The 27,002-nt window shown below is 43.5% G+C and overlaps 1 protein-coding gene across 2 annotated transcripts in view; it reads right to left on the reverse strand.

The window, feature by feature from the left end:
• FSD2 (fibronectin type III and SPRY domain containing 2) overlaps positions 1–27,002 on the reverse strand; it is a 65,118-nt gene that overhangs the window by 30,595 nt on the left and 7,521 nt on the right. For both annotated transcript variants that reach the window (XM_040342586.1, XM_040342585.1), the window contains exons 3-7: positions 25,148–25,243; positions 21,145–21,378; positions 19,034–19,056; positions 13,619–13,740; positions 9,586–9,741 (exon numbers count right to left, since the gene is read on the reverse strand). In XM_040342586.1, coding sequence (XP_040198520.1) covers positions 9,586–9,741; positions 13,619–13,740; positions 19,034–19,056; positions 21,145–21,378; positions 25,148–25,243 — 631 coding nt within the window. The remainder of the gene's footprint in view (positions 1–9,585; positions 9,742–13,618; positions 13,741–19,033; positions 19,057–21,144; positions 21,379–25,147; positions 25,244–27,002) is intronic.

Below are 27,002 nucleotides of genomic sequence, written 5' to 3' on the forward strand. Positions count from 1 at the left end.
CCTTGTCCCTGGATCCAGTGATGCCACCGCGCTGTGTGAGCGAGTGGGACCTCGCTCGATTCACACAGTGCCTCTGTGTGCCGCCGATCTCCGTTCCCTGCGACGTTACGACGCACGGGGGCGGAGAACGGCGCCAAATTCAAAAAGGTAAACAAACACAATACATACAGTATACTGTAATCTTATAGATTACAGTACTGTATGTAAAAAATACACACCCCCCTTGTCCCTAGTGGTCTGCCCAGTGCCCTACATGTCATTTTATATAATAAAAACTGTTCTTTCTGCCTGCAAACTGTAGATTGTCCAAAAGTGTCCCTTTATGTCAAAAATGGTTTTAGAGCAGCTAAAAAACAGCGATAATAAATTATAATCACTTGCAGAATTGTGCGATAGCGATTTGTGGGGAAATTCGTCATAAAAAAATTTAAGTGAGTTATTCCTAAGAATTACAGGCCTACAGAATAAAACGCCAAATTTCTTTGCAAATAATGGTACCGCTTTCAGCACCTTTTTTCTGAAATAATCATACCGCCAGGGAGGTTAAAGGGGACAAAATAAATGTGTAAATGCATCAGTGCACCACAACATTCTACTAAAACTGCCCTACTAAAACTCACCAATGACCTGCTCCTCCTCAGCAAATTACACTCCCTTGGCCTCCGTGATTCTGCTTTATCCTGGTTCTCCTCCTACCTATCTCAGCGCACTTTTAGTGTCACTTACAACTCCATATCCTCTGCTCCTCTTTCTAATGGGGTACCCCAAGGCTCCGTCCTTTGGCCTCTTCCATTCTCACTCTATACCTCTTCCCTGGGCCAGTTGATAACCTCCCATGGCTTCCAATAGCACGTCTATGTCGACAACAACCAGATCTATCTCTCCACTCCTCAACTCTCCCCCTCGATCTCCTCACGAATCTCAAACTTACTGAATGACATACCGGTATGGATGCCACGCCACTTCCTCAAACTCAATCTTTCTAAAACTGAGCTTGTTATATTTCCTCCTTCATGGTCCCCCCCCCTAATATCAACAACAGGACCATTGGTCCCTCTAAACATGCCAGGGTGCTGGGTGTAATCCTTGACTCTGACCTCTCCTTCAGCCCCCATATTCAATCACTGACTAAATCTTAACCTCCTCAACATCTCCAGAATTCAACCCTTCCTGACTAATGACACCACAAAGCAACTTATTTACTCCTTCATTATTTCCCACCTTGACTACTGCAACTCTCTCCTTAATGGCCTACCCTTAAGCAGGCTATCCCCCCTTCAGTCTATTATGAATTCTGCTGCTAGACTAATACACGTCACTAACCGATCCGTGACTGCTGCTCCTCTCTTCCAATCAATTCACTGGCTTCCGATACCCCACCGTGTAAAATTCAGAAAGCTAACCATAACATACAAGGCCATTCACAACATCGCCCCCATCTACATCACCAAGCTCATCTGCAGATATCGCCCAAATCGTCCCCTCCGCTCCTCCCAGGACCTCCTGCTCTCTAGCTCCCTTGTTACCTCCTCCCATGCTAGTCTTCAGGACTTCCTTAGAGCCTCTCTCATCCTCCCTGCCCCAGTATGTCTGATCAGCCCCTACCCTGTCCACCTTTAGGAGATCCCTAAAAACTCATTTATTCAGGGAAGCCTATCCCACACCCACCTAACAACTGTCCCAGAGCCACCCCCATAAAATCATTCTCTGCAGCTATTACCTTTTGTACCACCACCCCCTCTCTTTTAAATGTAAGCTCTACGAGCTGGGCCCTCCTGTACCTTTTGTATTGTACTGTACTGTAATTGTGCTGTCCCCTCCTATACATTGTAAAGCACTGCGTAAACTGTTGGCGCTATTTATATATTGTGTATAATAATCAGTCTGCATGTGGATGTGCAAATTTGTGTGCACATGCTGAGAAGCTTACGCACTAGTCGTTATATGCTGTTCCATACACTGGTGCTTGGAATAGAGATTGCAATGATACAATAACCAGAATGATGCACCAACCTAGTCCATTACCAAGGGCACCATGTATTATGGTAAAAGTGGTAAACAATTATACTCGCAAACATAGATGAGTTTAAGGCTCGTAGCATAAGTCGCCATATGGGTCTCTACCATGCCTTTGACTGTTCCAAGATGCATTTTTTTTGCCTTGGAGCATATCCCCCCCAATGAAAGAGGGGGCAACTATGACAAAATATTGCTACAAAAAGAGGCACGCTGGATACATGACCTGTCTGCTCTTAGGTAACCAGGCTTAAATGACGCCCTAAATTTCAAACCGTTTTTGTAACTTTTTTTTCTCCTTTTCTATTTATTAATTTTATCTTCAATTTTTTTCAAGACTATGGTTTAATTTTGAACATGTATGCTTCTTAATATTGCACTATTGGGGAAATTTGAATCCCATGTATATTCTCTTGCTGTGAAAATGTACACTGCTCAAACAAAAATTAAAGGAACACTTTGAAAACATATCAGATCTCAACAGGCAAAAATCTCATGCTGGATATCTATACTGATATGGACTGGGTAATGTGTTAGGAATATGAAAAAGAGGGGTGTACTGCGCTAATTCGATAAATAGTAAAGCGGCAACTAAAATGTTATACAACACTAATAATAATGGTCAAAGGAAGAGCTGCACTCTTGTAAGCTAAAATGTGACACTAGTGATAATGAAGTGCTAGATAAATATCAATTAAAATTATGAAACACCGATGATCTGGGAGATGGGCACATGCGCACGAGCATTCTCGCGTTACGTCTGCGTCCCGGCGTTGATGTCAGATGCCGCCGGCCCGGGAGAACTATATGAATGTGGCTGTTTGCCGCTATCATCTTTCAGAGGCGTCCGGTGAGAGGGAGAGTGAACATCTGTCTCTCCCTGCTGTACAAAACCTGTCCTTTCATTATAGGTAAGCTTTGCTACTACTTATCCCTACTACATTGATTTGATATTTTTATACTGCCTTCAGAGCTCAGACATTCATGAGACTTTTTTGCCTCATTTATTTCTTTATAGATTTCAATCTTTGGAATACATTTATTAAAACGTAATCTTGACTAAATGAGTATCGCTGAATGTATTCATACACTCCAGCCTAACATTTATTTGCTTTGGATTGTTCCACAAGACGTTCAACTGCTGTTACAGCAGGAGAAAATATCATTGATTCTATTTTCCAAGACCCACCAAGGTAATTACCATCCTGTTCACTATTGAACATTGAATGTTTTTTTTTTGTTTTGTTTGAATATATTTAATTTTATACACTCTATTTCCTTTTTCACTGTAGGAACTCTATCCCTAATTCATTTTCCTCCTGTGATCGCTTGAGGTATAGCCGGACAGGGTGCCCCCTATGTACATAATTGGGACATGTACTTTCCTATCTAAATCTTTGATCTGGGTTCAAGCAGCCTTGGTAGGTTAATTTCTTCCCATGTAGATTTATAGATTTTTTTTTTATGTTTTTATAACCTACTGCTTTATTCATTTTGAAATATCTGCATACTCAATATATGCCAATTCTCTTGATTGTATTTTTGATGTTTTTTAGTGCTATCAAACCTATAACGTGAGCATTCATTCCTGTCTTTTTGTTATCCATAGAATTTATTGCAGCACATCTGAAATCTCCTGAAGAAGCTTTGTAAAGCGAAAAATGTTGAGAGTGTGCAAACAGAGTAAACTATATTTGACTACATTTTTCTCATGTTTTTTAATCGTTGTAATAAAATTTAAATTTTTTATTGATTTGCAATTGATTCTATTTTTCCTATTGAAACACCTTAAAAATCCTGAGGTTTGTGACCTCATCTCCCCCTTCTTCTTCTTTTTTTTTTTTTTTTACACAAACATAGATGAGTTTAAGATAAGACTCATAGCATAAAACAGAAGGATTCTTCAGCTATAGCATCAACCTTTTGCCCTGGATAGGCACAGATGACACCCAAATCATTAGCAGATGTATACATGTTTTGAGGGTGAAGACTCTTCCTCTGGGCTGATAGTCTCAGGTCTAAGAAAGAGTCTTTACCCTCGAAACAGTTAAGCATCTACTATTGATTTGGGTGTCATCTGTGCCTATCCAGGGCTACAGGCTGATGCTATAGTTGAAGTTTTCTTCTGTTTTATGCTATGAGCCTTACACTCATCTATGTTTGTGAGTTAAATTGTTTACCATTTTTATTATATCAAATGGTGCCATTGGTAATGCACTAAGCTGGTGCACCCTTTTTGCTTTCTGTCATTTAGTGTTTGGCATTCCCCTATTTTGAGTACCCTGTGGAAAATTGAACCAGTAAAATAACCAGTTTTGGGATCTACATATTACCCATTTTATCCACCATAGAAGAGCTTTTTCCTTTATGATAGTACATAAGCTACCAGAGCATAGCATACAAGCTTTGTTACATGCAAATAATGCATGTACATTTCATCGCTTAGTGAGCTGGTCTATATTTATTTTTCAATGTAGTTTTCAGAAAAATGCATGCAAATTTTGTTGTATACCGTATAGGGCAGAAGGCACAAAGAGAACATTGAATACAAAGAAAAAGGTATATCCACGCTTGGAACTGAGCATTGGCAGCTGTACACTATAACCCATATACCAGGCACACAGATAATGTAGAAATATAGTGCAGCGCTAAAACAAAATAAAGTGCAAAATTGTGCAATCAAGCAATAGGCATATTCAATGCAAACATTCTTAAGGAGACCATAAAGTCTCAAACATGTCTATAAAATAAAGTGCATATACTGTAAATAAAGTGCAATCAAAATTCATATGTGAATATCAAGTTAGAATCCATTCAAAAGATCCCATGGAAGAATCTGTGTTAAAGGTGAAGGTAAAGATAAATTATTAAAAAAAAAGTTAAAGGTAAAGGTCAAACACCCATTTATGATGAAACGTATCGGTAGGAGTTACGTGCACACGCTGCTGCGCATGCTCGATTGCTGATCGGCCATTTCACTTGAGGGAGATAGATCGATTTGGAATTTAAAGGTATACGTGCTCATTTCAACCATTTTAGTGTAAGTGCACTACGATTTTAATAAACCTGATGCTGATACAGAATCACACTAAGTGGAGTTTTTATATTTTATATACACTCTGCTGCTGAGTTTCATCGGTGCTCTGATACTGCTTCCTGGTAGTGTGAATCTTCCGGTATACACCATCTGCGGCCACTAGAGATGACATCGGGTCTTTCCTTCAGAGGATTATAGAACCGAACAAGCGTTGTTAGACCTCCATGAATAAGGGGGGGTCGCTGGCTTTCTGGTATGCCCCCATTTTTTGTATTGGTGTTTGATCTCCTCTTCAACATGGATTCTTCCATCGGATCTTTTGAATGAACTCTATCTTGATATTCACATATAAATTTTGATTGCACTTTGTAACGGGAGTGCCTTTTGGGCACAGATTGAGCCAGGAAATAAGGGACATATGTTGGATTGTTTTAGCATGGACAGTAATCCACAATATATTCTTTAATGTCTGCAAAGAACTAATTACAAGTTGTTGGCTTATCCTGAACCTACCGGTCAATAGTGACTCATTCCTCTGTGTAACATGGTCTGTTGATATGCTAATTGAGGTGGATTTGAGCTTGGTAGACAGCCTGGCTCCTGGATCTCTCATTAAGTGTGCTAATACTGTTTTATGTGTGGAATGTACTTCTCAGCTGTAGTAATCAGGTCATGGTAAATCGTTGCCAAAACGGCTGACAGAAATGTGTATTCTGCAGGTGAATCACTTAGTATCGGAGATGGAATGTCTGGGGAATAATTAGCTCAACGGGATGTCATTGTCTAAGAGTGTGTATTGAAGTGATGTGTGGGTGGAGAGTTTTTTGTTCCTTTGATTACTGTAATATGTTGTACTGTATATAAGACTGAGAGTTACCATTAAAAGTGTTCATACATTTTGACTCAGAGAACGGAGCTTGTCTCGTTCATTCTGGGGGAATTCTTATGGAATGGATCGGGTCTGCTGGATGGTTGGAGTGTCGGAAGCTGTCTTGGGTTGATGGTTTGAGATTTTATGGTTTTTATTGCACAGTATTACACTTTTTTTATTATTATTATTATACAGGATTTATATAGCGCCAACAATTTGCACATCACTTACCAAATTGAAGGCTGACTTTACAGTTGCATTACAACTTGGTACAAGAGGAATCAGAGGGCATTGCTTGCTAGAGCTTACAATCTAGGAGGGAGGGTCAATTGATACAAAAGGTAATAGCTGTAGGGATGAGTTGATGGAGAAAGTAAAACAGTGTATTAGTTAGAAGCAGGATAGGCTTCTTTAAAGAGAAGTGTTTTCAGGGATCATCTAAATATGGATAGGCGGACAGATTGGGTAGGGAGTTCCAAAGGATAGGAGAAGCTCTGGAGAAATCCTGTAGGCGAGCATGGGAAGAGGTGATAAGGGAGCTAGAGAGCAGGAGGTCTTGGGAGGACTGAAGAGAGCTTTATTTTGTTTTAGCCCAGCACTTTATTTCTACACAAAGAGAACATTGCTTGGACGTTCAACATACAGTACATTGTACGTTGAATTCTGTTCCTCTGATATGGAACAACTCTTATGAGTCTGATGGACCGTTTTCATCGGACCAAACCGATCGTGTGTGGGCCCCATCGGTTAAATATCCATAGGTTAAAAAAAAAGAAATCTTGTTTTAAATTTTACCGATGGATACCTAACCTAGAAAAAAAACGATCGTTCGTAGGCACGTCCATCGGTTAAAAATCCACGCATGCTCAGAATCAAGTCGACGCATGCTTGGAAGCATTGAACTTCGTTTTTTTCAGCACGTCGTTGTGTTTTACGTAACGCGTTCTGACACGATCGTTTTTTTAACCGATGGTGTGTAGGCATGACTGACCATCAGTCAGCTTCATCGGATAACTGATGGAAAAATCCATCAGACCGTTCTCATCGGATGAACCGATCGTGTGTACAGGGCTTGACTTTATTTTATATTCTGCCTACAGACACAGGAGATTAATTTACCAAAATGAGTAAAAAATAGCAGGTAAAAACCACAAGGGCATGCTTGAATTGTGGGTCCGCATGCAAGTGGATAAATGCTCACATACCAACTGTGATCACTGAACCTACCTACCTGATCGTGTACTTTTGAATGCCTGTGTACGATCAGGCATAGTAAGTAGGTTCAGTGATCAGAGTCGCTATACATACAAATATCCAATTTCATTTGGGCCCATGATTCAAGCATGCCCTCATGGTTTATACTGCTCTTTTCATTCATTTTTCTACATTAGGCCCCACCAGATAGTTGGCCGTATATAAAATAAAGTTTCCATATCAGAAGATCAGAGTTTAAGGTACACATCATAATGTTGCTTTACTGTTGCAAACGATGGAGGATAGTACACAGTATTTGTTTCCAGCTCTTGTTTCAGAATAAGTATAGTTGTTAACATCAGCATTATCATTTTTGTATTTCGTGTTAGGTCAGCGAGATTCATACTATTTATCTAAATTAGTATTACTCATCTTATCATGAGAACTAATAGAGACAAATGTACACTGTGTAATGAAGGCACAGGTTTAATCCCGGGCTCTGATGAGGGCAGAGCTGAGAAGGACCTGATCATAATTGCTCAACAAAGACGTGGGCTGTGCATGTAATACACTCCTTAATTCCCATGGATTTATCATTACACAGCAGTAACATCAAATAAGAATCTGTAGAGATTTCATTTGTGACTCATACATCATTATATCACCACATGGAAACCATTCATACAAATTTGCGGTAAATCAGGACCACTTAAGCTCATAATACTTGGAAAGGATCTGTTATTAGTACACTAAATATTATAATACCGTACTAATATATTTAAAGTGGATCTATAGACAGATATATATATTTTTTTTCATGCTAAGTAATGTGTAAGTGAAACACTGACGTTGATTAGCTCTCAAAAAAATTATAATATTCATTTTGCGAGAAGCTCAGTTTCAGGGTCTTGGCAATCTTCATATAGCCTAGGCTATCTTTATGTAGAGCAACAATTCTTTGCCATGAGGTGCCATGTTGAACTTCCAGTGACCAGTATAAGGCCGCGTACACACGATCAGTCCATCCGATGAGAACGGTCCGAAGGACCGTTGTCATCGGTTAACCGATGAAGCTGACTGATGGTCTGATGTGCCTACACACCACCAGTTAAAAAAACGTTTGAGTCCAACGCGGTGACGTAAAACACAACGACGTGCAGAGAAAAATTAAGTTCGATGCTTCCAAGCATGCGTCGACTTGATTCTGAGCATGCACGGGTTTTTAACCAATGCTTTTGCGTACTAACCATCGGTTTTGACCTATCGGTTAGGCGTCCATCGGTTCAATTTTAAAGCAAGTTCTAAAATTTTTGACCGAAGGATAACTGACCGATGGGGCCCACACAAGATCAGTTTGGACCGATGAAAAGGTCCTTCAGTCCGTTTTCATCGGTTTGGACCGACCATGTGTACGCGGCCTAAGAGAGTTATGCCCTGTACACACGATCGGTCAATCTGATGAGAACGGTCTGATGGATTTTTCCATCAGTTAACCGATGAAGCTGACTGATGATCAGTCGTGCCTACACACCATCAATTAAAAAAACGATTGTGTCAGAACGCAGTGACTTAAAACACAACGACGTGCTGAAAAAAATGAAGTTCAATGCTTCCAAGCATGCGTCGACTTGATTCTGAGAATGTGTGGATTTTTAACCGATGGACGTGCCTACAAATGATCGTTTTTTTTCTATCGGTTAATTCTAAAACAAGTTTCAAATTTTTTAAACCGATAGATAAATAACCGATGGGGCCCACACACGATCGGTTTGGTCTGATGAAAACGGTCCATCAGACCGTTCTCATCGGATTGACCGATCGTGTGTATGCGGCATGAGAGCAATAACACCACATTTAAACACACTTGCTCCCCATTCACACCTGAGACCATGTAACACTAACGAGTCGCATGACACCTTGGAGGGAAAATTGATAATTGGGCCCAATTTGGACATTTTCACTTAGGGGTGTATTCACTTTTGTTGCGAGCGGTTTAGACATTAATGGTTGTGTGTTGAGTTATTTTGAGGAGACATCAAATTTACACTGGTATACAAGCTGTACAATCACTACTCACTACTACTGTAGTAAAGTGTCATTGCTTCAGTGTTGTCACATGAAAAGATATAATAAAATATTTATAAAAATGTGAGGGGTGTACTCACTTTTGTGAGATACTGTATATGTGTGTGTGCGTATATATATATATATATATATATATATATATATATATATAGCAGTGGTGATTGTGGGGGTTTATATATGAAGGAATGTATTGCATACATCTAAATTGTTATGACATTTATTCAGTTGACCTACAATGTATTTTTATCTGAAAAAAAAAATACATTGAAGTCCATTTTATGAAATAAATAGAAAGTACATTTTATGATATATGTCCAACAAATGTATGAATAGCAAAGAAAAACGCATTTCACAGTTCAATGGTTCATTAGAAAAACCTTACCTTGCCGATCCTCCCCTGGAGCAACATCAGATACTGGCTTATAGAAGAGGTGGTAATGTTCTACTGTATCTTCTGAGAAAAGACTCCAGCATACACGGAGAGATGTTGCTGTGGCAGAGTTAGGTGCTTGAGGGTTAATTACGGGAGCTGAAGGCACTGCAGGAAAAAGGATCTAAGGATTACTAAAAGAGCAATTCATAAAAAAATATTGTCAATATTATGCCATGAACAATGCATTACTGCATGATATGATCTTGAACAAACAGCTGAACATGATGATGACCTTCCTGAGGACTCATCTGCTGCTAACAAATTAAAGTGTACAGCATAAAAAAAAAAACGTGTGCTGATAATCGCCTGTTTTCATCAGAACAAGTAGATAGACTTTGTCAGTGGTTTAATTGTTAATGCAATTTAATCTACAAGTCCTGGCTAATGCCGCGTACACACGATCAGTCCATCTGATGAGAACGGACCGACGAACCGTTGTCATAGGTTAACCGATGAAGCTGACTGATGGTCCGTCGCGCCTACAAACCATCGGTTAAAAAAATATTGTGTCAGAACGCATTGACATAAAACACGACGTGCTGAAAAAAACGAAGTTCAATGCTTCCAAGCATGCGTCGACTTGATTCTGAGCATGCATGGATTTTTAACCGATGGTTGTGCGTACTAACGATCGGTATTGACCTATCGGTTAGAAATCCATCGGTTAAATTTTAAAGCAAGTTGGCTTTTTTTTAACCGAAGGTTAAATAACCTATGGGGCCTACACACGATCGATTTGGACCGATGAAAACGGTCCATCAGACCGTTGTCCTCTGGTTAACCTATCGTGTGTACGGGGCCTAAGAACTACCAAAAAATACAGGAGAAGTAAGGTTGTCTGCCAGGGGTTTCCTTCACTCATGTGTGGACAGCCTTATATGTAGGCTACATTTCCCTAGAAAAAATATCTGTAGGTTTTTTCTATGATATGCACATTTTTTGATAGGATTATGTTGTCGTAGAAGCAGTAATGGAAAAGGATATCAGAAAAGTTTAATTTTCTAAAGTGAACTATATATATATATATATATATATATATATATATATATATATATATATATATATATATATATAAAATGAGCATGCTTTCCATTTTTTGATAAGCACTTTACCAAATCCTGAAAAGAGAGTGCTCTGTCATGCATGTTAACCACAGCATTCATGGTCAATCCCTGTTATACTACGTCCTCCTCTACCTTTCTTATTGCCCTTCAGACACTCTGGGTGGCCTTGCTACCTAATGCTAATGCAAAGGGGTGGAAAGAGGCATGCTGTAGGTCACTCAGAGTATTTGCATAATAGATCATCTGAGTTTGGGGAATACCAGGGTCTCTGAAGAGAAACTGAGAATGGCATCTGTAGTAGGGTGAGCAGACATCCCTGGTTTCCGGGGACAGTCCCCGGATTGAGGATACTGTCCCTGGTCCAGGTTTTGTCCCCGGATTGGATTTGAACAGGGGCTGGGGCAATTTCAAAGAAAGCCAGTGCAAAATAAAGAATAAAGTAATTCTGAATTACACATCCCCGCTCTGCCGCTCCTACTAGCTTAGGGGGTGTATTTTCTTCCATTATCTGTGCCCCTTTCTGATGATCATGTGCTGGTCGGAGAGCGGAGGGACCATTCAGTTTCAGTTGCATGCCCATGTCAGTGAAAGCTGTCATCCGTCAACTAGAACAGGAGCTTAAAGATCAGCTACTGGGTTTGTGATCTGGACACTTGCTTCTTAGTACAGGGGCTGGGACAATTTTTTTCCCTAAAAATAAAACATTAAAAATTGCCCCCCCAATTAATCCCCAGGTGACGATCCCAATAATGATGTCAGATGATGTATCGAAATCCGCCATCAAATTTTAGCCCTTTCTGTTTAATATGTTGGGGTATAATACTAACACTAAGGCCCCATACTCACGACCAAACATGTCTGCTGAAACTGGCCCGCAGGCCAGTTTCAGCAGACATGTTTGGTCGTGTGTGGGCGCGAGCGGGCCGAATTCCAGCAAACATTTGCCCGCCGGGCCTTTTCCCAGCAGACAAATATTCCTGGACTTGTTTTAAAACAGCCCGCTGGAATTCAGCCCGCTCGGACATGTACGGTCGTCAGTACAGACCTACCGTACATGTCCAGGCGCCCGCCGTCCCTCGCATGCGTCGAATGACTTCGACGCATGCGTGGAAGCATTTTAAAGGCGGGCCGCCCACGTCGCCGCGTCATTGTCGCGGCGACACCGCGTCATCGACGCGGCGACACCGCGGACACGCCCCGCGTATTGTTTACGCGCGGACTTCTGTACGATGGTGTGTACAACCATCGTACAGAAGCCCTCTGGCAGACATGTATGGTGAAAACGGTCCGACGGACCGCTTTCACCATACATGTTTGTCCGTGTGTACCCGGCCTAAAAGGTATTATGTGTGAAACTGAAACATCGCCTAAAGGAAAAAGAGAAAAAAAAGATATGCTTTGGGACTCATAGAGATTTAGGGAGAAAAAGGCCTGGGAACTCCAGTGGTTCAAGAGACCTTGTCCTTAACTTAAAACATTAAGGGGCAGATTCAGAAAGAATGGCCTAACTTTCGGCGGGCGTAGCGCATCTCATATACGCTACGCCGCCGTAACTTAGAGAGGCGAGTACCGTATTCAGAAAGAACTTGTGCCCTAAGTTACGGCGGCGTAGCGTAAATGGGCCGGCGTAAGCCTGCGTAATTCAAAGTAGCAAGGCAGTGGGCGTGTTGTATTGTAATGAAGCGTGACCCCATGTAAATGCATGGGCGATCGAACGGCGCATGCGCGCGCATGCTCAGAGTCACGTCGCAAATACTCCCTAAGATACGTCGGCTCAATGCTTTGTCGACTTGAACAAAACAAAGCCCAGCCCCATTCACGTACGACTTACGCAAACGACGTAAAATATGACGCTGTTCTGACGTCCATACCTTAACATGACTTACCTCTGCTTTATGAGGGGTAAACTTACGCCGGACATACGCCTTACGTAAACGGCATAAGCTAAATCCGACGGGCGCAAGTAAGTTTCTGAATCAGCGTATCTTGCTCATTTGCATATTCGACGCGTAAATCAACAGAAGCGCCCGTAAATATGCACCTAAGATACGACGGCGTAAGAGACTTACGTCAGTCGTATCTTGGACAAATTCTGGCGTATCTGATTCTTTGAATCAGGCGCAGAGATATGACGCCTCACATTCGGACTTACGACGGCGTATCTGGAGATACGCCATCGTAAATCCTTTGTGAATCCGGGCCTAAAAGTGCAAGGACAAAGTATGTCAAATACTTGTAGTTTTCTATATTGGCTTGTAATGTGCTTCTGACTTGGCTAGCAAATCTGAATGCTACAGATGAGTAAAGCCGGTCATAGATGGTTCGAATCTCAGCCGTTTCTTGCTGAAATCGCCAAGGTTCAAACTGATCGACCATACAACCAGCCTGGATTTTACACACGATTATTTTTTTTCCTGTGATTTTTGTTAATGCCGGCAAAGCTTTTCAGGGGGAACCCTGCTGACAGCTGATGACTCATCGGTTGTCAAGGATGCGACGGCTGCACGCTCCTTAACAACCATGACAGTTACTGGTTGTTAAGGAACGGGCGGCTGCCGGTGTCCTTAACAGCCAGTTAAAATCCTACACATTGCCTAAATTCTGCTAAATACTAAATACTGCATGCCTGGAACACTACTTAATTACTGCATGCATTTAATTGTTTTTTTCCTTCCGTGAATTGAGTTTAACACCTGTTCATGCGGTATTTACAGAGCGTTTTTTAGCGTTTTACGGTAAATTACCACAAAACAGTATAGTGATTTAACAGTTTCTGGATTGCATGCAATATTTATGCAAAATGTGTCTGGACACCTAAATACCACATGATTCTTTTGTAAATTGAGCCCAGTATGTTACATTTTTGGTTTTGTTACTTTATGAATTACAACATGTTAAAATTGTCAGATCTACATTACCTGGAAGCGTATTTATAGAATCTAAAAGCTTTTCCACTTCAGAAAAATCGAAGTTATTGTTTTCAAATTCCGCATCCGTAGAAATATTTAAATTGATGTCCCTGCTAAAGTATTTGTTGAGTCTGTGAATATTAAGAGTTGATATTATTTACAGTATCAACATTGAAAACAGGTTAATTAAAATTGTCATTGCCCACTACAAAAACAGATGCTGTCCAAAGCCTAATTTTTGGCACACTGGCCCAGATTCAAGAAGCACTTGCGCCCGCGCAACCATAGTTGCGCGGCGCAAGTGCTTACTTGCTCCGGTGTAACGAGTGCTCCTGATTCAGGAACCTCGTTACACCGAATGCAGCCTAGGATGTGACAAACATAAGCCTCCTTATGCCTTCACATCCCAGGCTGCATTCTTGCGTTGGCCGCTAGGGGGCGCGGCCTTTGTGATCGGCGTGTAGTATGCAAATTGCATACTACCACCGATTCACAAAAGTTGCGCGGGCCCTGCGTACGCAAGGTACGGAGTTTCCGTACGGCGCCTTTAGCATAAGGCTGCTCCTGCTAATAGCAGGCGCAGCCAATGCTAAAGTATAACTGCGCCTCCCGCCCGTGAAATTTAAATTTCACGTCGTTTACGTAAGTGAACCGTGAATGGCGCTGGACGCCATTCACGTTCACTTAGAAGCAAATGACGTCCTTGCGACGTCATTTGCCGCAATGCACGTCGGGAAAGTTTCCCGACGGAGCATGCGCTGTTAGCTCGGCGCGGGAGCGCGCCTAATTTAAATGATTCCCGCCCCCGGCGGGATCATTTACATTAGGCGCCCTTACGCAGGGCTAATTAGCATAGCACCCGCGCAATTTACGGAGCTACTGCTCCGTGAATCGCTGGGCAAATGGAAATATTTGCGTGGGCGCAGAGAAAAATATTTGCTCTTTGCCCACGCAAATATTGCTCCATTCTACCTGAATCTGGGCCATTGTGAGTAAATTGACACTACATATCTTTATTCTCCAAAAATAATCTATACACATCCACAACTTAAAGTGGAAGTTCAGTCAAACTCTTACTAAGCCTAAAATGTCTCCCACCCCCATTCTAAGCCTATTCCACCTACTCTGTATTTACCTATGCTGAGGGCATACCATTCAGGTCACATGACCTCTGGCCGTTGCTGGGACCCAGTCATGTGAATGGACTGGTGCTCACTCAGAATAGGTAAGAATAGTCTTAGAATGAGGGTGGTAGTAGGTTTAGCCTTCAATACATTTTGACTGAACTTCCACTTTAATGGCCTGCAGGCGGGTCCCAAATGTGTGAACGAGTCTCCACCATGTCTTCTATCAGGGACCTCCTAAAGCAGGGCCTGTTCAGGCTTAACGCTTGCCGTATGAAAAAATAAGGCCCCTTTCACACTGGGGTGGTTTTACCCCCGCTAGCGGCCGAGAAAGGGTTTCACACTGGAGAAACAGCAGCAGCTGCTTAGGGTCGGTTTACAGGCGCAATTTTTAGCGCAATAGTGCCTGCAAACAGCTCCAGTGTGAAAGGGGTCTAAAAGAAAAACATATAAAAAAACAAAGAGCTTCCTGATGATGGCTCACTGATTGACTGAAATGCGTTGGGGTATTATCGCATCACCGCGACACATTTCCGCCCAAACGAACACAGGGAATCCAGCAGCAATGTGGTTAGCGGTTACTACCACCATTGTGGGCCGATTTCCCCCCCCCCCCCCCCCAAAAAAAAAATCACCTGTTCCACACGCTAGGTGCCAGGATGTTTAGGTGATACTTTTTATTTTTAAATGCTTTTAATAAACGTTTTGGAATGATATTTTGCACAATGAGGATTCTTTTGGTTTGTTTATCTGTATGAGGAACTGCACTGCATGAGACGCCAATAGCGGATCTCTACAGGGGTTTCCCCACATGCTTAAAGGACCATACTAGCAATAGTTGGTCAACTCCAGGGGTGAGTTTACATCTAAGTGGGGCACCCAAGTCTGAGAACTTTGAAGCACAGATATATCAACTTTGAGCATGAGCACTTTATATCACTATACTATTGGGACTGTTCTATATTTGTGTATATCATTTGTACTAAACCTAGTGCAGTGGACTGTTTTTTATATTTTCTATTGCCATTTTGACAATTTTTTACTGCAGCTGGATTGGTATTGTGCTTATTACATTATATATCCATTGGCGCTTGGTTCTTTTATTTTTAACGGTAGCCATACTCACAATCCATAGCCCTCCAAATAGTGTGCTGAGGATAATGTATGCCCTGTGCACACACTCACCATACCCCAGGTCACCCTTCACAACATGCCCACTCTGGGGACACCTCCTGCACCAGGACTCAACCTCTTCACCAGGGCTCAAGTCCTGCGGGAACGCGTGGGAACGGAGTTCCTGCACTTTTTTCACAGCAGGAACTCCGTTCCCTTTGCAGGACTAGAGCAGCTGAGAGCAGCCGAGCCGCCCGAGCCAATCCTTCACTAAGCGGCGATGCCCAGCTTGAGTCACTCTCAGGGGCAGGCAAACCTTAGTAATTCTTTATGTTACTGGCCGCTTCCTGTATATGGATTCATCAGGTAGTGTGCGGGTATTCCGTCACTTCCTCAATGCCTCAATGTCTCCTGGGAGCTTTTGTCATTGTTTCCAGGAGACATTGCGGCATCGAGGAAGTGACGGAATACCCGCACACTACCCGATGAATCCATATACAGGAAGCGGCCAGTAACATAAAGGATTACTAAGGTACAGTGGATCGAAAAAAAAAACATGCGGTTTAGTAATTATGCATATGAGCGTATCTTTTTTTTTTTTTTGGTGGGGGAGTGGATCTTGGGTGGGAGTTCCCACACTTCAGGTGGTTTCAGAACAGGTTCTCATTTACTTATCCACCACCATCCCCTAGTCCAGGGGTGTTAAACTGGCAGCCCTCCAGCTGTTGCAAAACTACAAGTCCCATGAGGCATTGCAAGGCGAACAGTTACAAGCATGCCTCTCACAGGCAGAGGCAGGATGAGACTTGTAGTTTCGGAACAGCTGGAGGGCCGCCACTTTGACACCCCTGCTCCTAGTCTGATCAGGTGCTCGCATAGTTGGGTACACTAGGATCCCTCTTTTTCATGTTGGTATCTCATAAGATGTACAGTCTAGCATAAAATTAACAGGGCACCGTCCCACTTCACAGCAGCAAGGGTACTAAGGATCCACTTCAGACAGATGACACGGCCATATACTCAGCAGTGGCGTAACCAGAGTTATGGGCGCCCGGGGCAGAATTTTTTTTTTCGCCCCCCCCCCCCCCCTTATATAAACATCCACTCTGGCCCTCTAAGAGGATTACCAATAATAACACTTCCAGGAATCCCCCGTGTACGGGAATCCCACTGCCCGCTGCACCCCCGGCTACAGGGATCTGCCAGGAATCCTCCGAACCGCTTATGATGGAAGCAGTGAGGACCCGGCCGGCACAAATACATATGATTAGCACTGACACAGGGAAATGCGGGGCCAGCCGGTGTGGTTGCCATGACTACAGTGCGGCCCGTCTACACCAGCGGCCTGGCAGTGCCGAGGGAGGGGCAGCAGGCCGGGCTCCTCTGTCTCTCCCCAAGTTTGGTTCCAGCCATCAGCTGCCGGGCCGCCATCTTTATTCTTGCTGCCTACAAGCTGAGTAGGAGGGGGAGACACCGAGAGCTGTCATATAGGATGGACCGAGGGGCTTCCCCCGACAGCCCGGGCCGAGGGGACACTTCACAGCTACAGTAATCAAGAAAAAAATGTGCAGGCAGTGGAGCCATGGCTTGGATTTCTCTGCAATGCATAGAATGGTTTTTGCATCCCCCCCACTCATGCTATGCAGGAGCCAATAAAGAAGGCACTGAGTTACTCTGAGCTTGCCTTAACAAATCTTATGGCAAATAAGTAATTTATGTCTGGTTGTAAAGTGTACTAGGCTGCAATTGCCCTGCTTTATCACCAGCTAGTATAAAAGCAAATCTTGTTTTTTTTTGTTTTTTTATGACAAAGCTAAATGCATTAATTACCAGTACAGTAAATGCATGCATTAGATCAGTCATCTATGATCTAATGCATGCATTTACTGTACTGGTAATTAATGCATTTAGCTTTGTCATAAAAAAAAAAAAAAAAAAACAAGATTTGCTTTTATACTAGCTGGTGATAAAGCAGGGCAATTGCAGCCTAGTACAGTCACTGAACTTCGGTAAAAGTGTCGGAACAAAGTGACAGTGTTGAAAGGCTTTCAGGATTTGAGGTGCCGGTGGAGAACACACACTCACATTTAATCGCCCGCTCCTTTTCAAGTTGCTGTTACTTCTGTCCTGTCTGTGAGAGAAGGCATCCCTGCATCCCTGTGGATGTCCCTTCTGCCTGCTCGTCCCTCTGTCTCGCTGCATCAGCCCAGCTCCCACAGCTTCTTTTAGCATCAGCACCCAAACGGTAAACTTTACCGTCCTTGGTGGACATGGCTGGGGTGGCCGCTCGGCGCTGTCGGTGACTCGGCGAGCGGGCGGTCTCCTCCTGGCGGCTCCGGACTGTGACCTCACAGTCCGGAGCTGCCAGGAGGAGGCCGCCCGCTCGCCGAGTCACCGACAGCAGGGAGCGCCGAGCGGCCACCCCAGCCATGTCCACCAAGGACGGTAAAGTTTACCGTTAGTCTGTGAGGGAGGGAAGAGGAGAGAGGGAGGACACGAGCGCGCACGGCTTCAGAGTGACGGACGGTAGCGGCTGCTAGCAACATAGCGGCGCCCGGGCTGACACAGCGCAGGAATCCGCCCAGCATCCCGGTATAATAACCGGGGGGGGGGGGGCGACGTCGCCCCCCCTCAGCTTAGCGCCCGGGGCAGACGCACCGGCTGCCCCCCCGGTTGTTACGCCAGTGATACTCAGTCCAACTAAATTTTATTATAACAGTTCATATTTCAAGTCCCGGTAAAATAATATCTTGTTAATTTCATAATCAGCAGTTGTATTTGTTGTTGCAGTGTCCCTTTGTATGGCCAGCAGCAGGGTTGCCCATTTCAGGGGTTGCAAAGAACATTGATCTCCTTCCTGGTAATGCTCTTCCCATCAGCCCCCCTCTTAGACTCCACCCCAAGCATCCTGTCAGAAGGAAATTAACTAATTTTCCTTCCTAGAAGGATTTTAAAGGATAATCTATTTTAAAGGGGAAACATAGTGGCCCCTGCCTACAGGCTTGTGGTCTATATTTTATTAAATTGATTCTTACTATGTATTTCTGCCTCCTTGTGACATCCTCCGTAAAAATCCTAAACCTTTCCTTTTCCCCTTTACTGTTACTTACAGTATTACTTCTGCATTTAAATGAATCCTTCTAAAAATTCTATGCATTTTATGTTGTAAATCTAAAATGATCATTACCTGTTGGTTGTGTCAAGTGCAGCCTGCAGGATAAGAAGAGAAAAGAACAAGGATTACATACTAAATAATCAAGGACATATCCCAAAAGCAGGGCTTTTTTTCAGCGGGAACGTGGGGGAATGCAGTTCCGGCACCTTCAGCACTGAATGTATGTGATGGCAAGCTGGAGGGTCTATTGTTGCTGACTGCTAGAAATCTGTTGATGTTGCTGGCTGTCTATTGTTGCAGGGGTGGTATTTTGTAATGGGCAGTTAGGACCAGATTCATGTAGAAATCCGGCAGCGTAACGTATCCCATTTACGTTACACCGCCGCAAGTTTTCAGCGTAAGTGCTTGATTCACAAAGCACTTGCCTGTAAACTTGCGGCGGCGTAGTGTAAAGCCGTCCGTCGCAAGCCCGCCTATTTCAAATGGGGCGTGTACCATTTAAATTAGATGTGTTCCTGCGCCGAACGTACTGCGCATGCTCCGTTTTGAAATTTCCCACCGCGTTTTGTGCGAAATGACGTCGCCCCGACGCAATGTTTTGAACGGCGACGTGCGTTACGTCCTTTCGTATTCCTGGACGACTTACGAAAAAAAAAAAAAAAAAAAATTCATAGACAGATGCAGTTATCTTCAGTGAAAACATTTTAAAAAAAAACTTGTAAATTCAGAGACAAATGTAGACAAAATAATATGCAAATCTTGACATGTCTTTAATGAGTCTAGCTTGACCTGTCCCCAGAGACAGTAGTGTATTTAGGTTTTGTGCTTCTTTAGGCCTGACTAAATTCATGCACCCCCTAATTTAAATATGGCCCACCCCTTCATGTCAAGGCCACACCCCTTGCTGTTTAAGACCCGCTCTGAAATTTTTGAGTGGGGACACTAGTTCTAAGGGCCTGGGGAGGGGGCAATGGATTCCCTTAATTTGCATAGATGTCCTGTCACTTCCTGTTTGGCTATGGGGCAGGAAGTGAAGGGAAATCTCTGAAATGGGCCAGGGATGGGAAAAAATAAACGGACAGGGGCTATAACCCTCCCTTACGCTATATGTTACCTATAATTCTACTTTAAGCACAAATTTCTGATCATTTTATGGGGAGGACTAAGAAGATATAACCTTGCCAATGGTGCAGCAGAAAACATATATATATGATAATGATATCCCTACTATGAACACACACAGCAAAAGAAAAGGCTGTAAGAGGTGTCAACCCTTCTCCAATCTGGTTGGCGTTGGGCTTTAAACCTGAATTCCAGAAATTCCTTTGTAAAAAATAAATACATACTCTGAGTTAAGCCCAGTGAGGTGCACGAAACCTCCAGGGCTTGGCTCTATTATTTATATGTGACAGGCTTATAGTACTCCCAGAAGACAGCTGTAGTTCTTGGAGAGCAACACCGATCATTCTGGGCACTGCATCTGCACAGGAGAGTCACTGCAGCTGCTATCCCTGCTCCTCTCCTCCTGCCCAATCACAGAAGCCTTTGTATTATGTGAACACAGACACAAAGTACCAAGGCTTCTGTGAATAGGCAGCAATGGGGATGGGCAGCCATAGACGCTCTGTGTGTTTCTCTCCTCTCAGATCCCCTGAGTGTCTCCCCACAGAGCAACAAACCTGTTAGGCCTCGTACACACGGCCGAGGAACTCGACGTGCCAAACACATCGAGTTCCTCGGCCAGTTCAGCCCTGAAGCCGCCGAGGAGCTCGGCGGGACGAGAGCTCCCATAGAACAACGAGGAAATAGAGAACATGTTCTCTATTTCCTCGTCGAGCTCCTCGTCGGCTTCCTCGGCCGAAAGTGTACACACGACCAGTTTCCTCGGCAGAATTCAGCCAGAAACTCGGTCGGAAGCTGAATTCTGCCGAGGAAACTGGTCGTGTGTACGGGGCCTAAGATGTGAATAATAGAGATAAGCCCAGGAGATATTACTCAGCTGCTTGGACTTGCCTCATAGTGTGCCTTCACTTTTTACAAAGTGGTTGAATTCCTGGAAATCAGCTTTAAAATGTTGGTCATTGTCACATTCACTCACTCTGTGTTCTGTCTTTGTATAGTGTATTTAGTAAAAGTTTATAGAAATGTTTTTATATTGTTTTAAATAGTGTTAATGCTCTTACCTTCACAAATGCGACCTTGTCGTTCTCTTTAAAACATTTCTGTGTAGCCTCCATTAAATCTTTCGAGGTGTCAAGACTTTTTCCACATTCGACTAACTGCTCAAATAACGACTCCAACTTCTGTTTCTTTTCATCTGCCAGAACCTGTAACTTATCTTCATGCTTGGATGCAATTGAATCCATTACTTCTGCATAATGCATCTCACAGTTCTGTTCTTGTCGCCCAAAATTCTCCTAAAAGTTCAAATAAAGCACAAAATCATTCCTATGAAAGGATTTCAGCAGCCACGTGTAGAGTTTTCTGTCATGCAGTTATGTAGTCTTTTGAAGCATTTAAAAGAGTCCCTTAAAGTGGAACTAAACCCATCAATTTAATGGTTAGGGCATCTCAGACGAAGTCAGGAAGTGACAAATCGCGTCAGTGATGTGATCTCGGTGGCCTAACCAGAAGTGACCCGTGCACTCAACGGACTGCAGTGAAACCAAGAAAAAACACTAGTGGCTGATGTACACAGGCAGCTTTCCTTGTTTACTGTAGAGACCGGGTGATTACGCTCACACTTTACTTTTGCTTGAGATTTATGGTCTTTTGTGATTACCAACCAGGTGGAAAGTACAGCAGTGGATGATCAGTGTGTTTAAGGCTTATCTTATCCTGAATTGTTATGAGTGCATCCCCAAAAGGGGAGATCCCCTCACGCGGTGAAGTTTTGGTGAAAGGTACACGGATTAAGATTGATTACCCTACCTAACACTACTGTACTCCTCTACATCAACTTTTTTTCCTGTATGACCAATATATGGAAGTTATGTCAAATTTAGAGTTTGACTAAAGCGCTGCTATAGTATTACTGAGGACTCTTTGAATTTTGAGTGTTTTTAATATTGCTGTTTTATATCTATAATCTTTATTATAGATGTATTTTTTAAATGATAGAGACAGAATATCAATCAAAAATCCTGAAAAAAAACACATAAAACAAATTAAAACAAGTGCTATAAATTGAGTTGCAGTTCCGTGAGTAAAATAAGTACCGTATTTTTCGGACTATAAGACGCAGTTTTTTCCCCCAGAAACATGGGGAAAAATGTCCCTGCGTCTTATCGTGCGAATATACGACAGGCTCCGCCGCCGATGGCATTGCCCCCCACGCCACTCGCATCACCTCCCGCCGCTGCTGGCAAGGCCCCCACGCCACTCGCATTGCCTCCCGCCACCACTGGCAACGCCCCCAGCCGCCGATGGCATCGCCCCCCACGCCACTTGCATTGCCTCCCGCCATCGCTGGCAACGCCCCCCACCGCCGATGGCACCGCCCCCCCACCAAGGAGTCGCATCGCCTTCTGCCGCTGGCAACGCCACCCACCGCCGATGGCACCATCCCCCCACCGCCGCTCGCATCGTCTCCTCCCGCCCACACCGGAAGAGAGGCAGGAGAGCGGATTACAGACTCCCAAACCCTTGTCCGTGCCAGACGATCTTCCGGCTGGTTTCTGAGGCAGAGGAAGGCGGAAGTGATAACATGAGGTAAAGACTGTATTTTTAGCAATGGTCACTGCATTTCTTTTGGGCAATGGTCACTCTGCATTTCTATGGGCAATGGTCACTCTGTATTTCTATGGGCAATGGTCACTCTGCATTTCTATGGGCAATGGTCACTCTGTATTTCTATGGCATGGCCACTCTGTATTTCTATGGCATGGCCACTCTGTATTTCTATGGGCAATGGTCACTCTGTATTTCTATGGGCGTGGTCACTCTGCATTTTCTATGGCCGTGGTCACTCTGCATTTTCTATGACCGTGGCCACTCTGCATTTCATGGGCACTGGAAAATATTTTAGTATACCATTTGGTACAGAATTTTTTTTTCTTGTTTTTCCTCCTCTAAAATCTAGGTGCGTCTTATGGTGCGAAAAATACGGTATTTGATCCCCAAGCAAAACATGACTTAGTACTTGGTAGAGAAACCCTTGTTAGCAAGCATAGAGGTAAGACGTTTCTTGTAGTTGGTGACCAGGTTTTCACACATCTCAGGAGGGATTTTGGTCCACTCTTCTTTACAGATCTTTACTAAATCCCTAAGGTTTCTTGGCTGTTGCTTGGTAACTCGAAGTTTCAACTCCCTCCATACATTTTCTATAGAATTAAGGTCTAGAGACAGACTAGGCCACTCCATGACCTTAATGTTCACTCCTTTTATGTTTTGGGTCATTGACATGCTGGAAGACCCGTCCATGACCCATCTTCAGTGTTTTGGCTGAGGGAAAAAAGTTATCATCCAAGATTTTACAATACATGGCCCTGTTCATTGACCCCTCAATTCGGCAAAGCCGGCCTGTACCTTTAGCAGAGAAACCTCCATGCTTGACTGTAGAGATGGTGTTCTTAGGGTCATTTTCAGCATTTTTCTTCAAACATGGCGAGTTCCAAAGAACATCTATAAATGTTTCAGAGAAGGATTGGGAGGAAGTGCTGTGGTCAGATGAGACCTCTTTGCCATTACCTTAACTCTCCATGTTTAGAGGAAGAAAAATGCTGACTATGACCCTAAAAACACATTCTAACCGTCAAGCACGGAGGTGGAAACATTATGCTTTGTGGCTGTTTCTCTGCTAAAGGCACAGGCTGACTTTGCCGCATTGAGGGGCCAATAGATGGGGTCATATATTATAAAATCTTGGATGAGAACCTTCTTCTCTCAGCCAGAATACTGACAATCGGTCAGTCTCCGCGCCTTAATCCTATAGAAAATGTAAGGAGGGAGCTGAAACTTCGAGTTACCAAGACACAGACATGAAACCTTAGAGTGATACTATAGGTTTGATTTAAAAAAAATAACAAACATGTCATACTTACCTCCACTGTGTAGTTTGTTTTGCACAGAGTGGCACTGAACATCCTCTTCGGGGGTCCCACGGCGGCTCTCTCGGGTCCTCCCCGCATCATATAACCCCCTCTGGAGAGCGCTCTCCCAAGGGGGTTACCTTGTGTGCGGGCTCCCTTGTCCAGCATTCGGTGTCCGTAGCCGCCGAATGCAGGACTTGACACTTTCCCCCGGTGCCTGCATCATTGGATTTGATTGACAGCAGCGGGAGCCAATGGCTGCGCTGCTATCAATCTACTCAATGAGGAGCCGAGAACCATTGGAGAGAGCGAAGTCGGATCGCGTCCACGGAAATTCGGGGGGGGGGGGGCTGGGGGGCAAGACACTGCAGGGTGTTTTTTCACCTTAATGCATAGGATTTAAGGATTTAGAGAAGATCTGTAGAGAAGAGTGGACCAAAATCCCTCCTGAGATGTGTGCAAATCTGGACGTCTTAACTTGGTACATGCCAATAAGGGTTTCTTTACCAAGTACTAAGTCATGTTCTACTTGGGGATCAAATATTTATTTTACTCACTGAACTTAAAGCGGTGTTTCACCCTAAAAACAAATTTATAGCATGCCATCAAGCATACTAGCGCGAGCTACAGTATGCCTTTCTTTTATTTTTTGGCGCCGTACTTACGGTTTACTGCCGTAGTGAAGTTTCAGACTCCCCGCGGGGAATGGGCGTTCCTATGCACAGGGAAGATGATTGACGGCCGGCTATGGCGTGTCACGCTGCCCGAAGATAGCCGAAATAGGACTTGCCTCTTCACGGCGCTATACGGCGCCTGCGCACAGACATCGGAGCTGACTGCGCAGGCGCCGTGAAGAGGCAAGTCCTATTTCGGCTATCTTCGGGCAGCGTGACGCGCCATAGCCGGTTATATACTGTACTTATTAATTAATAGGCTGTTATAGCTATGTAAGAGGCTGTCTTGGAAGATGTGTATACTTGTTTGAATATCTTGTATGCATACTTTCTCTTTTCAATAAAAACTAATTTGATAAAAAAAGAAAAATCTAAACATATGTCACAATAAACCTTGCACCTGTTTTATGGGACAGCTTAGTTCTGATGAGATTCACAAGTGGCTGAACAAACTCTTTTCAACAACATGTATAGATTTTCACCTCGATTGTGATATATATCTCTTCCAGATGACCGGCAAAGTTCTCCATTTGAGTAATCTGGTCTTCCAGTTTGCACATGTTTTTGTGAATATCTTCCTATTAAAAAAATAAAATAAGGGTAAGCAAACTCTTAAATGTTGTACATGCAATAATATACACAATTAGCCGGATTCAGTAAGACTTACGACGGCGTATTGGTAGATACGCCGTCGTAAGTCCGAATGCGCGCCGTCGTATATTTAAGCGTATTCTGGAAACAAGATACGCTTAAATTTGGCCAAGATACGACCGGCGTAAGTCTCCTATGCCGTCGTATCTTGGCTGCATATTTATGCTGGCCGCTAGGGGCGTGTACGTGGATTTACACGTCGAATATGCAAATTACCTAGATACGCCGATTCACGAACGTACTTGCACGCGATACGCTGTTTACGTAAGGCGTTTTTCCGGCATAAAGATAAACCACCAAAAAGATGGCGCAGCCCATGCAAGGTATGGACGACGGAACAGCCGTCGTATTTTACCTTGTTTGCGTAAGCGTACGTGAATGAGGCTGGGCGTAGGTTACGTTCACGTCGAAAGCAATGACTATTTGGGACGTGATTCTAAGCATGCGCGCATGCGCCGTACCAACGACCCTCATTTACATGGGGTCACGGTTAATTTAAATGAAGCCCGCCCACTACATGCCTACTTTGAATTAGGCGGGGTTACGCCGGGCCATTTGCGCTACGCCGACGTAACTTAGGGAGCAAGTGCTTTGTGAATACAGTACTTGCCTCACTATGTTACGTCGGCGTAGTGCAAATGGGATGCGCTACGCCGGCATAAAGATACGCCGCCGTACGTGAATCTGGCTATATATATATATATTATATATATATTATATATACACACACTCTTGTTCCCTTGTTACCTCCTCCCATGCTCGCCTTCAGGACTTCTCCAGAGCCTCTCCCATCCTCTGGAACTCCCAGCCCCGGTATGTCCGATCAGCCCCTACCCCGTACACCTTTAGGAGATCCCTGAAAACTCATTTATTCAGGGAAGCCTATCCCACACTCACCTAACAACTGTCCTCGAGCCTCCCCCATCAAATCATTCTCTGCAGCTATTACCTTTTGTACCACCCCCTCCCTTTAGAATGTAAACTCTACAAGCAGGGTCCTCCTGTAGCTTCTATATTGAACTGTACTGTAATTGTGCTGTCCCCCCTCTACATTGTAAAGCGCTGTGTAAACTGTAGTGTATAATAAAAATAACAACATTATAATATAACTGGTGCAGGGCACAATGCATTTTGCAGGATGACTCAATGTTTTAGCCTATTACAAGGAAGGCTGACAAAGATGGGGGCAAGAAGGGGTTAACTTAGTGCTAAGGGTTAGGGTAAAGAGTAACTCCACTTTTGTTGAGAAAAAAACATTCCCCTCTGGGTGATCTTTGTACATTGCAGATTCCTACCTTGCTATTCTGAAGAGATAGCTGTTTGTTTGTGTAAGTGTGCAGATTGATTGTGAATGGAAGTGATTTAATAATTATCAATCAGCTGCTGCACTTGCAGGGATTCTGATAAGGAACAGGCAGGGCCTGCATCCCTTTTAGATTTTTTTTTTTTTTTTTCACTTTGGGAGTATCTCACTAAAAATTGCATTTTTCTTGCAGGGGATGACAAAAATCTGACATGTATATCTGGGAAAATCTGTAAGCCAATCACACAAGCAGGAAATTACATTTCTGGGGGGCGTTCTGTACACCATCTGTGCACAAAAAAAATTACAGCACTGCAAATTGAAAGGGGATAGGACCACTAATGTAATAGGGGTTTACACTGACCACTAATGTAATAGGGGTT

Source organism: Rana temporaria, chromosome 3 (assembly GCF_905171775.1).
Source record: "Rana temporaria chromosome 3, aRanTem1.1, whole genome shotgun sequence".
Classification (NCBI taxonomy): domain Eukaryota; kingdom Metazoa; phylum Chordata; class Amphibia; order Anura; family Ranidae; genus Rana; species Rana temporaria.